Raw genomic sequence first — 17,748 nt, 5'->3', positions numbered from 1 at the left:
TTATAGTTGTTTGGACCTTTTGAGAAATGATGTTAGTATTATGCTTGAAGTGTTAATTCTAAAAACTTTTCATCCTTTTATCCCTGTCTTTCCATTGTTATGTGCTTAGTTGAAAGTGCTTGCATTCTTACAGATATAAAGAGCAACAGATGAACATAGGGGAAGGAAAGGAAAAAATAAGAAAAGACAAAAACAGAGAGGGAGACAAAACGTAAGAGAATCTTAACTTTAGGGAACAAACTGAGGGTTGCTGGAGGGGAGGTGGGTGGGGGTTGGGGTAACTGGGTGATGGGCATTAAGGAGGTCACTTGATGTAATGAGCACTGGGTGTTGTATGCAACTGATGAATCACTAAATTCTACCCCTGAAACTAGTAATACACTCTATGTTTACTAACTTGAACTTAAACCAAAAAAAAAAGTTTACAGCCTCAGGGGGAAAAAAAAATAAATTGCTTTCTAATGCTAAGAAAGGAAAAAAAAAAAAAAAAGAAGCATTACATTAGTGCAGGCTTTTTTATATATAACTGGTTGGGGCTCTTTTTTATTTTCAGTTCTGTAGCAATACACAAATGAATATCTTTCTGGAAAAATGTGACTGTAAAAATTCTGATCTTATAGTTTTGGTTTTTTTTTAAATACATTAAAAACTTCTGGTTTTGCTTCTAGAAAAACTGATTGCTTATCAACGAGAGTTTCTTGCCTTGAAAGAACGTCTTCGAATAGCTGAACATAGAATCTCTCAGCGCTCTTCTGAATTAAATGCCATTGTACAGCAGTTCAAGCGTGTAGGAGCAGAAGCAAATGGAAGTAAGGATCCATTAAATAAATTTTCAGGTACAAATGATATTTTTAGTTTTATAAAAATTATTATTTTCAAAGGGTTACGTGACGTAATTTATTTGAAAGTCGTGTAAAGTAGCTTATCAGCCAGCATTTATTACTGTTTCCAGCGAGAGACATCACACAAACTTTCCCTGTCATGGTAAATTATAATAAAACAGTTGTGATTAGTTACTCACTTTGATTTTAAGAGAGTAACATAATATTGATTTAGATTTCAGTTGGATAAATTTCACCGACCATAGCAAAAAGCCAGATCTTTTAAAAACCATATTCCAAATGAGATTAAAATTTAATTTTGTGTTTTTACATGTTTATGTTGTGACCTGTATGGGCCTCAGATAGACTCTGGAGAACCTTTGAGCTATTTGAAGCAATTAGTACTCTTATCTCTGACTTACAGGGGAAAAAATATGGTTTTATTACAGTGTGCACTTTTGGGGTATCTGATCTGTTGCTTCTCTGACAACTTGTGGTTAGAGTAAGATGAGTGACAATTATCCTCTCTGTTTCTGTGTTTTCATTAGTCTAATAATTAAATTGACACGTGTATGTAATCAGTTGCCTCAGAATTTATGTAATCTTTCAGGATTAATATATTTTTTCATTTAGCAGCATCTCTTCCCATCCTTTATCATTCATTCCTCTTGTCTTGGATTCACTACCTGACCTTATTTTAAATTTTCATGCTGCATGTTTCCCCTCTTGATTGTGAAATGTGTGTTATGGCACAGTAACACTTAAAATTATGGAATGGGACAGATAATAAAAAAAAAATAAAGCACCCATAAGCCTGCTGCCAGTTGATTTCTGCTAACATTTTTTGTTTCCTTCTAGTCTTTTTTCCACTTACGTTTTTCTTCAAAATTGTGATTGGGTGTTAGAGCCTCGTTTTAACTTTTGAAATTAGGCTATTAGTATTTCACTGTGTCTTTGAATATTCTTCAAAAATGCTATTTTCATTGGCTATATGTCAGTTAACCATATACCATAATGAATTAAATATTTTTCTAATATTAGGCAAATAGGATTTTCCTATATTGTTTTTTTTCCCCAATTTCTAACTCTGCGATGAACAACTTTGTGTATAAATTTGTCACATTTCTGGTAGCCCTTATGTTATTTCATTACATTATGATTTCCTTAAAAACAGGGATCTATGTTTTAGTGGCTTGTTCATTTCTAAACACATGACACAGTCGCTGAGACAAAATAGATAAATACTTGTTGCATGCATAAAAGTGAAATTCCTAAAAGGGAAATTATTGACTAGTAAAGCAGACTTGTTCTAGGGTTTTTGATGCTCTTTTGAATAGCTGAAGAGCTGAAACATGTATCACATTATCACCAGTATTTAATATTATTATCAACTTATGCTAAGTTGATAGGTTGAAACTAGTGTCTTGTAATTTATAATTGTTTCTTTACTTGTGAGATTAAGTATAACAGTCATTTGCATTTCTTTTGTGAATTGTTGATTCTTGTCATATTTTTAATGGAGTTTTCATATAGTTTTGCCTGAAATCTTTGAGGCTTTAAATCCTTACTCCCAACTCCGTATTTAAAAGGTTAAATTAAAATAGAGTTGGAACTGTAAAACAATATTGCCTACTAGATTGAGTTTTTATTTCATATTATGTTAAAGGGTTCATTAAGTCCTCCAAAAAAACCCAGAAAATCTACTTGAAAATTAGGATCTGTATAGGGCATTCTCAAATTGTGCTGTTTAAATTATTGTACTTTTTTTTTTTTTGAAAGAAAAAAAATCTTCCATTTGAAAATTCAGTAAAATAGAATAGCATAAGGAGAGTGAAAGTTATTGTGGTGAATGTGCTTATTACATTTTCATAAATGGGTAGCATGTTTCGAGTGTGTTCTGCAGGGCCTGAGTTCTGAACTGAACCTTTTTAACAGCAAACGATGAAAGCATTCCATGATGAAAGCATTCTGTCTTCTCATGGTACTTTGGCTTCTTCAGAGTGGTATCAACATTGGGACTCTATGAAACTCTGGTTGCAGAAGTGTCTTTTTTCATTTTAAATGGAGATCTTATTCACCAAAGTATGAAATCAGGAAAGAAAATTCTTTAGTTCTAGTGCTCATAAATTTTTACTGCTATATTTGTAAAATCAGTAACTTCTGTAAGTAAGGCGATCATTAATTATGCTTTTCTGTTTTAGATAATACTCTTAAGCTATTAAAGGAGTTAACAAGCAAAAAATCTCTTCAAGTGCCAAGTATTTATTATCATTTGCCTCATTTATTGCAAAATGAAAGAAGCCTTCAGCCTGCTCTGCAGATTGGTAACGGAAGAACAGGAGGTATGTTTATTTTGTTTTTTACTGTGGTTATACTGCTGGTCTTAATTGGATCTTGGAGTATAACATTGACCATTAGAAGTCTGGCAGGTCAAAGAAGAAAAATTCCTTCTCTCTGCATAATAACTTAGGATTCATTTACATTGAAAGGAGTTAGATATTTTTTGCCATAGATCAGAGTATATAGGCATGAGAAATCTGGCTTAAGCCCCATCTCCAGGCAGAAAAGTGTTTAAACCTTTTTAATTTTTCTGTTTTGAAAATTTGAGGTGACTTTTTTTTCTTGTGTTTTCTTTCTACATTAATAGTTCTCACAGTCTCGTCATCGTCAAGAGAGGTTTTTTTCTATTTGCCCCTGCTTTTTCTTAAAGAGCTGGAAGGCATATAATCGCTTTCATTTAACCTTTCAAACAATAATAGAAATACTTTGGTTTACTTTTTTTCTCATATAGTGAAAATATAGTTTATTGTTTATTTTTTTCCTCTTGTTAAAACTGCCAGACGTTTAATTTTCCTTGTGGGCCCTACTTAACTGTTATTTCATTATTTTTATTCCTCTATTTTGACTTTATTAATGTTTTCTTTGGAGGTTTTAAAATGTAGATAGCAAAATATCGTTTTGCTCCCCTAATAAGTCTTTTGTCTTTTGTTAAAACCATTACCCGATAGATACTGGGGTTCATATTTGTGATAATGTTTCTGAAACGCTGATTTAATCTGCTTTTAATTCAGTAGGATTCTTGGGTATTTACTTTTTTGTGTATGTTGCATTTTCTTATATTATTTGATCTATTAGCATAAGCTTTTATATTTGTCTTCTTTTAGTTCTGCCATCTTTCTACTTTATGAATCATTTAAAATTGCACTCTGCCTTCCTAACGAAGTGATAATTCTTAAAATATCATGTTCAGACTAACTCATTCTTCCATTTCCTTATTGATTAAATAAATAATTATCCAGCAGATGCTGGATGTACAACGACTAACAAGATGGGTGGTGTACTCTGAATTATTTTCTTCAGAACATTAATCATTAATTATTTCTGAAGTTGATATTATATCTCTCCATTTAATAATCACTGTTTGGGTAGGGTGTCTCAGTCATTTAGTACATTTGCTGGTCTAGATGATGTCTTCATTAATAAGAATATCAAATGAAAAGAAAGTACAAGTTGTTGTTTTTTTTTTTTTTTTAAAGATTTTATTTATTTATTTGACAGGCAGAGATCACAAGTAGGCAGAGAAGCAGGCAGAGAGAGAGGAGGAAGCAGGCTCCCGGCTGAGCAGAGAGCCTGATGCGGGGCTCAATCCCAGGACTCTGAGATCATGACCTGAGCCGAAGTCAGAGGCTTTAACCCACTGAGCCACCCAGGCGCCCCTACAAGTCTTTTTTTTTATTTTATTTTTTCAGTGTTCCAAGATTCATTGTTTATGCGCCACACCCAGTGCTCCATGCGATATGTGCCCTCCTTAGTACCTACCCACCACCAGGCTCACCTAACCCCCCACCCCTCTCCCCTCTAAAACCCCCAGTTTGTTTCTCAGAGTCCACAGTCTCTCATGCTTCATCTCCCCCTCTGATTTCCCCCAACTCCCCCTTTCCATATTCCAATGTCCTCTGTGTTATTCCTTATGCTCCACAAGTAAGTGAAACCATATGATAACTGGCTCTCTCTGCTTGACTTATTTCACTTAGCAAAATCTCCTCTGGTCCCATCCATGTTGACACAAAAGTTGGGTATTCATCCTTTCTGATGGAGGCATAATATTCCTCCATATCTTTATGGACCATATCTTCTTTATCCATTCTGAAAGTACAAGTATTTTTAAAGTCATTTAAAAGTTCGCAACATCTAACAGGTTCTCCTATGGAAGCTCCTTGTTATTTTGTAAATGTGACATTCTCTTACCCTTTTGAAGATACTTATGTTCCATCCCATTTGTTTATGACTTTATCATAAATATAATGAAATCTTGGTCAGCCAGATTTCTGCTAGTTAGCATTGTTACCAAGCCGGCACTACTTTTGAGAGGTAGAAAAAAAAGCTTGAAAAAAAATATATAAGAAAACCCTCAGATTTACATTAAAATCACTTTCTTAAATCCATAAGCAGTGGTTCTTAACATTTTTAGAGTCAAAGAACCCTTTGGCTATCCTAGGAAAACTATACACTTTCTATTTAGAAAAATGTACATAGAAAAAGTAATTCTGTATATGTATGCTGGGATTTTGTGCAGCTCCAAAATCTTTTTAGGGACTTTATATTAAGAACTTTTCTTTTTCAGATTTTTAATGTATTTATTTGAGAGCAAGAACATGAGCAGAGGGGGCGCAGAGGGAAAAGCAGACTTCTCACTGAACAGGGAGCCCCATGCAGGGCTCACTCAATCCTGGGACCCCAAGATCATGAACTGAGCCAAAGGCAGACACTTAACCAGCTGAGCACCCACGTGCCTCTTCTGTTTTTTAGATCAAAGAAAAACTACTTCTTGCTAAAAATTGTTATAAAGTGGTCAGGCTGACTAAATAAGGAACAGCACTCAGACCAGTTAAGTCTTCCTAAGACTAAAGAGGGAGAATGTTCCAGGTAACTACTGTCTAAAGAGGGGCTTGAATTCCTTGTGAAGAACAAAAACCTGCCAGCCACCCCCTCCCAACCCACACCCTTTCTAGATCCTTCCATGAAATTTGCAGGCTGCAATAAATACATACAGCAACTACAGATGGGTAAAGGGCATATTGTACAACTAGGGTTACAAAATATTTAAGGAAACCCACATTGTGAATGACTTTTAATACTCAAGGAAATTGAATTTGCAGAGCAAGAAGAATGTAATTTAGAAATTACACATATTCAATATATTTTAGAGGGATGAGAGGCCAGTTCATAAAGGATTAGTTAGTTATCTCTGGTTCTAATTTCATCGATTTATATTTAAAATTACCATATAGATGGACTAATAAACTGTAGATACAGCTGAAGATCAGATTAGCAATCTGAACGATTGAGCTATGTAGTTCTTGTAGAACACTGCATTGAGGGCACAAAGAATTGGGGTAGATGGGGTACCTGGGTGGCTCAGTCGATTAAGTAGCTGCCTTCAGCTCAGGTCATGATCCCAGGTTCCTGGGATTGAGCCCCACGTCGGGCTCCTTGCTCTGTGGGGAGCCTGCTTCGCTTTCTCCTCCTGCCTGCTTGCTGCTACCCCCACTTGTGCTCTCTCTCCAGTCTGTCCACTCAGCTACATTTCCAGTACCCTAATTCAGAGCACCTATCTTCTAACTGATCTCCCCAAAACATTTTTACTCTGAATACTTTTATATCTGTTTGCCACAAAATTTGGTAATCTTTTTAAAATTAAAAATTGGATAATGTCACTCCTCTACTTATAATTCTACAGTGACTTTCTCTTATAGTCAGTTAAAACTAAATTTAAGGTTACATTTGATCTGACCGCGAATTAATTCTCTGAATATAGGCGCATTCTGCTTTAGATACATTCTGTTCTATTTCTTGACTGTGTTAAGATCATTGTTTCTTTGGGGCCTTGCTGTTTCCTCTTCTGGAATGTTCTTCATCTGCTCTTTCTTATCATTAGTTATCAGTTCAGGTGATAGAAGAGAGGCCTTCCATAACATTGGTGTCTATAGAGATATCTGTCCCTTTCCCTGTTCCCCACTTACTCTTTTTAATATTGCCACATTTTAATTTGTTAGAACCTATCACCTGCTAAGATTTTATTATTTATCTTTTTCCCTCTGCTAGAATATTGATTCCGTGAGGGGAGGGACCTTACCTTCGTTGTTCACTATTATCCTTATCGACGAGAATAATACCTTGGGTTTGATAGGTGTTCAGTAAATATTTGTTTGGAACAAATATGGGAAATTTCTTTTAAAAATAATTTTATTTAATTAATTTTAAAATTGAACATGCAGTGTTATATTAGTTTCAGGTATACAATATGATTCAACAATTTTATACTCAGTGCTTGTTATAAGTATATTTTTAATCCCTTTATCTATTTACCTATCCCCCCACCCACCTCCCATCTGGCAAACGCCAGCTTATTTGCTGTACTTCAGAGTCCATATTTTGGCGTCTTTTTTGTTATTTGTTTTGTTTCTTAAATTCCACATATCAGTGAAATTGTATAGTATTTATCTTTCTCTGACTTACTTCACTTTCCATTATAGCCTTAAAGTACATCCATATCGTTGCAATGGCAAGATCTCATTCTTTTTTATGACTGAGTTGTATTCCATTGTATGTATGTACCACATCTTGATCCATTCATTTATGGATAGAAACTTAGATTGCTTCCATATTTTGGATATTGTAAAAATGCTGCAGTAAACATAAAGGTGAATATATCTTTTTGAATTCATGTTTTCCTTTTCTTTGAGTAAATATCCAGTGGTGGAATTAATGGATAGTTCTATTTTTAGTTTTTTGAGGAACCTCCATTCTGTTTTCCACAGCAGCTGCACCGACTTGCATTTCCACTAACTGTGCATGAAGGTCCCTTTTTCTCTACATCCTTGACAACACTTGTAATTTTTTGTCCTTTTAAATTTAGCTATCCTGACAAGTATGAAGTATACCTCATTGTGGTTTTGATTTGCATTCCCCTGATGACGTTGCACATCTTTTTATGTCTGTTGGGCATCTGTATGCTTTCTTTGGAAAAATATCTTCTTAGGTCTTCTGCCCATTTTAAAATTAGATTTTTGTGTTTTTTGGTATTGAGTTGATATGAGGCACTTATTGGATATATCATTTGCAAAAATATCTTCTCCCATTCACTAGGTTATCTTTTTATTTTGTTGATTGTTTCCTTTGCTGTGCAAAAGCTTTTTATTTTTGGTATAGTCCCAGTAGTTTATTTATTTATTTATTTATTTATTTTTTTATAATTTTTTATTTTTTATAAACATATATTTTTATCCCCAGGGGTACAGGTCTGTGAATCACCAGGTTTACACACGTCACAGCACTCACCAAAGCACATACCCTCCCCAATGTCCATAATCTCACCCCCTTCTCCCAAACCCCCTCCCCCCAGCAACCCTCAGTTTGTTTTGTGAGATTAAGAGTCACTTATGGTTTGTCTCCAGTAGTTTATTTTTGCCTTTGTTTCCCTTGTGTGAGGAGACGACTCCAAAACAGTGTTGGTAAGGATTGGACATTGGTTCAAGAGATTACTGCCTATCTTTTCTTTTAGGGGTTTTTGTGATTCCATGACTCATACTTAGATCTTTAATCCATTTTGAGTTTAGTTTTGTGTATGGTGTAAAAAAGTGGTACAGTTTTCTCAATACTATTTATTGAAGAAACTCTCTTTTTTCCATTGTATATTCTTGCCCCCTTTGTCACAGATTAATTGACCATATAAGTATAGGTGTATTTCTGGGTTTTTTGTTCTGTTCCATTGATCTGTTTTTATGCCAGTACCTCCCATACTGTTTTGATTAGTACAGCTTTGTAGTATATTTTGAAATCTGGGATTATGATACCTTCACCTTAGCTCTTTCTCAAAATTTTTTTGCCTATTTAGGGTCTTTTGTGATTCCATACAGATTTTAAATTCTTTGTCTTAGTTCTGTGAAAAATGCTATTGTTATTTTGATACAGATTGCATTGAATCTGTAGCTTGCTTTGGGTAGTACGGAAGTTTTAGCAATGTGGATTCTTTAAAAAAAAAAAGAGTTTATTTATTTATTTGACAGAGATCACAAGTAGGCAGAGAGGCAGGCAGAGAGGAGGAAGCAGGCTCCCCGCTGAGCAGAGAGGCTGATGCGAGGCTCAATCCCAGGACCCTGGGATTATGACCTGAGCTGAAGGCAGAGGTTTAAACCAGGGGCCCCAATGTGGATTCTTTGAAGCCATGAGCATGTAGTACCTTTCCATTTGTTTGTGTCATCTTCTGTTTGTTTCATCAGTGTTTTTTAGTTTTTGGGGGTATGGATCTTTCATCTCCTTAGTTAAATTTATTACTGGGTATCTTACTCTTTTTGGTGCAATTGTAAATGAGATTATTGTTTAATTTCTCTTTCTGCTATCTCATTATTAGTGAATAGAAATGCAACTGATTTCTGTGTATTTTGTATCCTGTGAATTTATTGAATTCATTTTTCAGTTCTAGCTGTCTTTGGGGTTTTCTATATATAGTATCATGTCATCTGCAAATAGTGAAAGTTTTACTTCTTCTTTACCAATCTGGATGCCTTTTATATCTTATTCTTGTCTGATTGCTGTGGCTAGGACTTTGATTCCTGGGTTGAATAACAGTGGTGAGAGTGGACATCCTTGTCTTGTTCCTGATCTTAGAGGAATAGCTCTCAGTTCTTCACCATGGGTGTGATGCTAGCTGTTAATTTTTCATATATGGTCTTTATTATATTCTGGTATGTTCCCACTAAATCCACTTTGTTGAGAGTTTTTATTGTGACAGATGCTGGATTTTGTCAAATTCTTTTTCATTTATTGAGATGATCTTATGGTTTTGTCTTTTCTCTTATTAACATGATGTATGATGTTGATTTATTTGTGTATATTGAACCACCCTTTCTTCCTTGGAATAAATCCCATTGATTATGGTGAATTATTTTTGTCATATTGTTGGATTCAGTTGGCTAATATTTAGTTGAGGATTTTTGCATCTATGTTCATGAAAGATATTGGCCTGTAGTTTTTTTTTACTTAGTGCCTTCCTCTGGTTTTGGTGTCAGGGTAGTGCTGGAACTCATAGAATGAATTTTGAAGCTTCCTCTTTTTTTTTTTTCCTAATAATTTGAAAAGAATAGGTATTAACTTATTAACTCTTTAAATGTTTGGTAGAATTTACCTATAAAGCCATCTGGTCCTGGACTTATATTTTTTGGGAGTTGTGGTGTTTTGTTTTTTTGTTTTTTTTTTTTTGTTTGTTTTAAAATTACTGATTCAATTTTGTTGCTAGTAATTGATCTGTTCAGATTTTCTATTTTTTCCTAATTTAGTTTTGGAAAACTGTTTGTTTCTAGAAATTTATCCATTTCTTTCATATTGTCCAATTTGTTGGCATATAACTTTCATAATCTCTTATGAAAGTTTAAATGCTTTTGTATTTCTGAAGGGTTGATGTTATTTCTCCTGCTTCATTTCTGATTTTATTTATTTGAGTCTCTTTTTTTTCTTGCTGAATCTTACTGAAGGCATATTAATTTTCTTGATCTTTTCAAAGAACTAGCTCCTGGTTTCATTGATCTGTTTTATTGTTAAGTCTCTGTTTCATTTATTTCTGCTGTAATCTCTATTATTGCTTTCTTTCTGTGGGCATTGGGCTTTGTTTGTTCTTTTTCTAGCTCCTTTAAATGTTAGGTTGTTTACTTGAGATTTTTCTTGTTGAGATAAGCCTGTGTTGCTATAAACTTTCCCATTAGAATAGCTTTTGTTGCCTCCTGAAGATTTTGGGCTGTTATGTTTTCATTTTCTCTGTGTATTTTTTTTATTTCCTCTTTGATTTCTTGGTTGATTTCTTTGCTTCATTGTTTAGTAGTTTATTATTTATCCTCATGTATTTGTGTTCTTTCCAGATTTTTTCTTTTGATTTCTAGTTTTATACTATTGTGGTTTAAAAAGATGATGGATGCCATGATTTCAATCTTTTCCAATTTATTGGGACTTACCTTGTGGTCTAATGTTTATTTGATCTGTTCCAGAGACTGTCCCAAATCCCTTTGAAAGGAAGGTGTAAACTGCTGGTTTTGGATTGAATGTTCTGAATATATCTAATTTATTGTTCAAAGCCATTCTTCCTTTGTTGATTTTTCTGTCTTGATAATATATCCATTACTGTAAGTGGGTATCTCCTAATATTATTGTAGTACTGGTAATTTCTTCCTTTCTGTTTGTAATAGTAGTTTCATATATGTAGGTATTCCCATGTTGGGTGCATAAATATATACAATTGTTACATCCTTTTGTTAGGTAGTTCTCTTTATCATTATGTAGTGTCCTTTGTCTTTTTTTTAGTCTTTATTGCATAGTCTGTTTTGCCAGATAGAAATTGTGCTTTCCCAGTTTTGTTTTTACCTTCAGTTTGCATGGTACATGTCTTTCCATCTCTTCATTGTCAATCTGCATGTCTTTCAGTCTGAAATGAAGTCTCTTATAGACAGCATATATATGGGTCTTGCTTTTTTATCCATTCAGTCACCTTCTTGTCTTACTGTCTTTTGATTGCAGTATTTAGTCCATTTACATTTAAAGTGATTATTCATAAGTATATACTTAATACGATTTTGTTCTTGTTTTAGGGTTGTTGTTTTTTTTTTTTTTTTTTTTTTTTTCAGTTCTTCTCTTGCTTTTTCCTCTGTGGTTTGGTGGATTTTGTTAGTGTTATGCTTGGATACCTTTCTCTTTGTTTTCTTATGTATCTATTAAAGGTTTTTTTTTTTCCTAATTTGTTACCATTATGTTCATATAGAACATCCTATATAGTCTAAATTCATATAGAACATCCTATGTAGTCTATGTATTGGTGGTCACTTAAGTTTTGAACCCATTCTAAAAGCACTGAATTTTTTCTATGTGCCTCTTCCCACTTCCCTGCCAGTTTATGTATATTATGTCATACTTATACTTCTTTGAATCTCCTGATTGATTTTTATAGTTATAATTTATTTTACTGCCTTTGTGCTTTAACCTCCATACTGGTGTTGTAAGTGATTAGTCTACTTTTATTATATGTTTGCATTTTATTTTATTATATCTGTGAAATTTTTTCCTTCCATAATTTTCTTACACTAAATTATTGCCTGTTCTTTCTACTCTTCTTTAAAGAATTCCCTTTAATGTTTTTTTGTTTGGTTTGGTTTGGTTTGGTAAGCCTAGTTTAGTGGTGATGAACTCCTTTAACTTTTGTTTGTCTGGGAAGGTCATTATCTCTCTTTATATTCTGAATGATTGCCTCACTGAACACCAAGAGTGTTCTTGGTTGAGTGTTTTATCCTTTTAGGGCTTTGAATATATCTTGCCACTGCATTCTAGCCTGCAAAGTTTCTGTTTTAAAATCAACTGTTAGGCTTATGTGGTTTCCCTTGTGTATGACTGTTTTCTTTTCTCTTGCTGTTTTTAAAATTTTCTCTTTATCACTTGTTTTTGTCATTTTAACTAGTATATGTGTTGGTGTGGACCTCCTTGGGTAAATTTTGTGGGGGGGCTCACCATGCTTCCTGGGTCTGGATATCTGTTCCCTCCCTGGAACAGGGAAATTTTCAGCAATAATTTCTTCAAATAAGTTTTCTGTTGCTTTCTGTCTTTTGAGATCCCTAAGAAGTGAACATTACTGTGCTTGATGATATTGTTGAGTTCCCTGACCCTATTTTCATTTTTTATTATTCTTTTTACTTTTTGCTGTTCAGCTTGGTTGCTTTCCATTACTCTGTCTTCCACATCACTGCTTAGTTGTTCTGCCTCTTCTCTTCTGCTGTCAATTTGTTCTAGTGTATTTTGAATTTCAGTTACTGAATTTTCCATCTCTGACTGGTTCTTTTTTATATTTTCTATCTCTTTGTTGAAGGTCTTACTGAGATCCTCCACTTTTTTCTCAAGGCCAGTGAGTATCTTTATGACCATTACTTTGAATCCCTTATCAGGCATATTGCTTATATCTCCATTTCATTTAGCTCTCTTGCTGTGATTTTTGTCCTGTTCTTTCATTTTTGCCATATTAGTTTGTCTCCTCATTTTGTCTAACTCTGTGTTTGTTTCTTTGTATTAGGGAAATCAGCTCCATCTCCTGATCTTGAAAGTAGTGGCCTTATGAAGAGGTTTTGTGGTGTGTTGTAGCACAGTGTCCTCTGTTCATTGGAACCAGGCACTTCAGGGATGTCTCCTGTGTAGCTATGTGGGTCCTACTGTGTGACTGGATTGCATTTACCTTTAGTCTAGTTGGCTGCAAAGGTCCATTTTTAGCTATTTGGGGTGCTTTGGTCAGGGTTTGGTCCCTGTGCTTTTAGGGGGCTTGTAGTAGGTTAGCAGTCAGATTGGATGCCTGCCCTTAGTCAGTGTGCTCTGGGACTGCAGGCATACTGAGCTGCGGGGCACTATGTCTGCACTACCAGTTATAAGGTTTGGCTGCTGGGACTGTGGCTACACTGGTTTGTATGGTTATATTCCCTTCTCCCCAGGACAGGAGTCATTTTGGAGTGGTACTGGTCCCTGCTGGGGTTGCTTGCATGGTGTTTGGGGAAGATGTGGCTTTGGAGGCATGCCTGCTGAGTGGGTCAGGTTGGATGTGGTACCTCTGCAAGGGAAGGCAGAGGTGGGACTTGGTGTGAGCAATATGTGTAGAGAATGTTTATGGTGGTTCCACAAGTATCTGGCTATAAAGGGGGGGGGGGTGCCACGGTAAAAGAATGGCACTGGCTAGCACTTTTGTTCTTGAAGTCTCCTAAAGATTCCTGCACATCTAGCACAAAATGTGAGCTACCCCAGGCACTTTCCAAACTGCTTCTGCCTTGCAGTGTCTCTGCAGAAGTATTTGCTATGCTGGCTCTTTGAGGGTGGGGACTCAGTTTTCTGTTATCCTCCAGCTCTCCTGAAGCTGATCCAGCTGATTTAAAAATACCTGGAGTTAGGGTCTGCTGATTTTAAAACTTTGGAAGTTAAGCCCCACTGATTTTCAAAGCCAGATGTTATGGGGACTCATCTTTCCAGTGTGGGTTCTCCATACCTGTGGTACCTGCTGTGGATTCTGCTCCTCTCCCTCCTTGGTGCTTTGGTATCCCTCCTGTGTGAGGTTAGGCTCACAGAGGTTTGGTTCCTAAATGCATTTCTGCCCCTTCTGCCCCTCCTGTACTTCTCAGTGTAGCCTTCTCTACGATTGACTGTTAAATCTCATGTGCCAGTTTTTGAGTCTTTTCCAGAGTTAGTTGCACTGTGTGTTCATGAGCTTAGGATCTTACTGCTCTGCCATCTTCTCAGAAGTCCAAATATGACAGATCCCTTTTTAAACCCCAGGAAGCTCTTCATCTCAAAATGGAAGAGAGGAGTGTGGCGTCTACCTTTTGGGGCTGTTTTTTAAACCATTTGGATCTTAGTGTTCTTTTTGGGGGAATGGTGGTTACTGCTTTTTAAATTTTAATTCCAGTATAGTTCATATATAGTGTTCATTTCAGTTGTACAATGTAATGATTCAGTAATTTTATGTATTCCTCAGCACTCATCATAAGTGTATTCTTTAATACCCATCACCTATTTTATCTATCTTCCCACTCACCCCTCTGGTAACCATCTCTTTGTTCTGTGTGGCTAAGAGTCTGTTTTTTTGGTTTGTGTCTTTTTTCCCCCCCTTTGTTTTGTTTCCTAAATTCACTATAGGTGGAAATCATATAGTATTTGTCTTTGTCTGACTTAATTATTTCTCTTAACATTATATACTATTGCTCCATCCATGTTACTGCAAATGGCAAGACTGCATTCTTTTTATGGCTGAATAATATTCCAGTGTGTGTGTGTATACACCACATCTTCATCCTTTCATCCATCCATGGGCTGCTTCCGTTATTGGCTATTGTAAATAATGCTGTGGTAAACATAGGGGTGGTCTTATTTTTTGGATTAGTGCTTTCATATTCTTTGGGTGAGTACCCAATAGTATAGTTAACTGGGTCATAGGGTAGTTTGTTTTTAATTATTGAGGAACCTCCGTACTGTTTTCTACAGTTGCTGTTCCAGTTTGCATTTCTGCCACTAATGCATGAGGATTTCTTTTTTTCTCCACATCCTCATTAACACCTCTTTTCTTGTGTTGTTGATTTTAACCATTCTGACAGATGTGAGGTATTATCTCATTGTGATTTTGATTTGCCTTTTTCTGATGATGAGTCATGTCAAGCATCTTTTCATGTGTCTTGTTGGCCATCTGTATGTCCTCTTTGAAGAAGTATCTGTTCAAGTTTTCTGTCCACTTTTAAATTTTTTAAAGATTTTTTTTTGTTGTTAAGTTGTATTCTTTATTTATTTTGGATACTGACCCTTTATCAGGTATGTCATTTGCAAATACCTTTTCTCATTCAGTAGGTTGTCTTTTAGTTTTGTGGATAGTTTCCTTTGCTGTGCAGAAGCTTTTTATTTTGGTGTAGTCCTGATAGTTTATTTTTGCTTTTGTTTTCCTTGCCTCAGAAGACATACCTAGAAAAATGTTGCTCTGGCCCATGTTAGAGAGATTATTGCCAATGCTCTTGTCTAGGATTTTTATGGTTTCATGTCTCACATTTAGGTTTTTAGTCTGTTTTGAGTTTATTTTTGTATATGGTGTAACAAACTGGTCCAGTTTCCTTCTTTTGCATATAGCCAAATTATGAATGTTAGTATTGTTATTTGCAGAATCATAGTAGTAGACTCATTGAGCTCTGATCTTCCAGCTTCCTTCCAGTTTCAGAATTTCATGAATTCTAAGTATTTTGTAGCATTTCTGATAAATTTTTAATTACTGAGACTTAAATGTTTTTAATATTTGCAAAATATTTCTCTACTGGCTTTTTAAAAGATGTTATTTAAAAAAAAACTTCCTGTGGATTACAGTCCTATTATAACAGAATATATGCATTCTTAAAATTAATTATACTATATAGAATTGTTCAATAAAAGGAGAAAAGTCAGTATTGCAGTGGTCAGAAACTTTGTTAGTTACATGTACAAAAAGACAAAAAAACCCAGCAGTTTTACACATGCTAAATGATTAAGAAATACTAAGTACTACAATAAATAAGGTACTGAATAATGCTTGAGGTTTGCTTGTTAAAATGGGCTTCAGAAGGACTGCCTCTTGGAAGATTTTGAGAAGTGTGATACAAGGCAGGTTATCTGCAATCTGGTGGAAATTTCAACACTAGATGTAGACATGTGTGGTTTTTCATGTGCAGCAAACTGAGGCAGCTGGTAGAAGTTAGAAGTGTATACTGTTTGTGTATTTCTACATTGCTTGGTTCAGTTTTTTTTTTAGCTCATTTCAAATGGTTGCCTTTTTCTGTGTTTACCTAGTGAATGCTTGTCCCAGAGGAGAAATTGCACCTAAGCAAATGCAAAATTCACATGATGCTTAGATAGTTGCCTAATACATTAATCTCTCAGGAAAAAATTTTGTTGCAAAACAACCATTATAGCAGAGCTGGCTATAATTTTAGCCTTGAAAAAGTTGCACGGATAGTACACACAGTGTTTTTATATGCCTCACCCAGTTCCTCTAAATGTTCAGATTTTGTATAACCATAATATAATGATCAAAACCAGGAACTTGACATTGATGCTGTCATGTTAACTAACCTTAGAGCCTCTTCAGATTTTGTCATTTTCTCATTCTTTTCTTGTTCCAGGATCAGACAGACTCAGGATCCCATATTTCATTTACTTGTCATGTTTCCTTCATCTTCTTTCATCTTCTGTCATCTCTCACAGTTCTTTATTCTTTTTTTTGTCTTTCCTGATCTTGACACTTCAGAGAACACCTGGACAATTATTTTGTGGATTATCCCTCCTAATTTGGATTTGTCTGATATTCATGGTTAGATTGAGATTATGCGTTTTTGTCAAGAAAACCACAGAAGGGATGTTGTGTCCTTCTGACTGCATTATATACATGATATCTGAGACATTGGGGGTTTTTTGAGACATTAATTTTTAAGATGTGTTCAGTGTTTCTATTTTTTACTTGTGTAATATATATTTAATACTTTACTGTCACTTGTTTTTAATGTCTTCATTTTCAACAGTACTTTGACTTTTTTTTTTTTTTTTATAAGCCCTGTGGAAAAGAATTACACTGTTATGGCTATGCTTTTATAGGCTTTGATTATTTTTCTTTGTATAGTTGTACATTTTATAGTATATTTTGATTCCTCAATTATTATTGAGTAGTATATTTCACTTTCTCAGTTGTTGCTATCAATTTGAGAGGGTAATAATCATTTTTGAAATACTAGTGTTATTCTATACTGTCTTTGTGAAATCTTTTTATGTAATTACTATCATTATTTTGTTTCAGTGTCAATAGTAATGGGAATTCCCACAGTGAAGAGAGAAGTGAAATCTTACCTCATAGAAACCCTTCATTCCCTTATTGATAATCTGTATCCTGAAGAGAAGTTGGACTGTGTTATAGTTGTCTTCATAGGAGAGGTAATTATTTGTCATTATTTATTTTTTTTTACTACACGTAATGTATAAGAGTTGAAACCACAAATGAATGTTTTAATATGCTTTTATAAGCATGTTTTTAAAAATGTAATGAATAAGTGTTAGATAATACATTTTTTTCTGATAGTTAAATGTAAGTCTAATTTGTTATGTTTTCCTTAACTTGTCTCCTATAGTAACAGTCCAGGAATAGAGATCTCTTGTGAGGAGGATATTATTATATACAATAATCTTTAAGAGCAATGAGTCCCCATATTTAAATTCAGCTCTCAGACCTGAATTTAGAGTTTTGCACTAATTTTCTTTGGGAGTTTTGAAACCTGAGAAAGGCTTTGCCTGGGTTGGGGTTTTATCGTTTCCTTATTTTCTCTCCCCCCTACTCTGCATTCCCAAGATGCAGCCATTA

General features: G+C 34.8%; 1 protein-coding gene across 5 annotated transcripts in view; it reads left to right on the top strand.

Moving 5' to 3' along the window:
• MGAT4A (alpha-1,3-mannosyl-glycoprotein 4-beta-N-acetylglucosaminyltransferase A) overlaps positions 1-17,748 on the top strand; it is a 156,139-nt gene that overhangs the window by 85,269 nt on the left and 53,122 nt on the right. For 4 of the 5 annotated variants that reach the window (XM_059134703.1, XM_059134701.1, XM_059134700.1 and 1 more), the window contains exons 3-5: positions 669-836; positions 3,023-3,163; positions 17,191-17,324. In XM_059134703.1, the coding sequence (XP_058990686.1) occupies positions 669-836; positions 3,023-3,163; positions 17,191-17,324 (443 nt within the window). The remainder of the gene's footprint in view (positions 1-668; positions 837-3,022; positions 3,164-17,190; positions 17,325-17,748) is intronic. The other variant, XM_059134704.1, reaches the window with a different exon arrangement.

The sequence above is a fragment of the Mustela lutreola genome, chromosome 9, assembly GCF_030435805.1.
Source record: "Mustela lutreola isolate mMusLut2 chromosome 9, mMusLut2.pri, whole genome shotgun sequence".
NCBI classification, from domain to species: domain Eukaryota; kingdom Metazoa; phylum Chordata; class Mammalia; order Carnivora; family Mustelidae; genus Mustela; species Mustela lutreola.
Note: the sequence above shows the minus strand (reverse complement) of the source record. Positions and strands in the feature narration are given on the sequence as shown.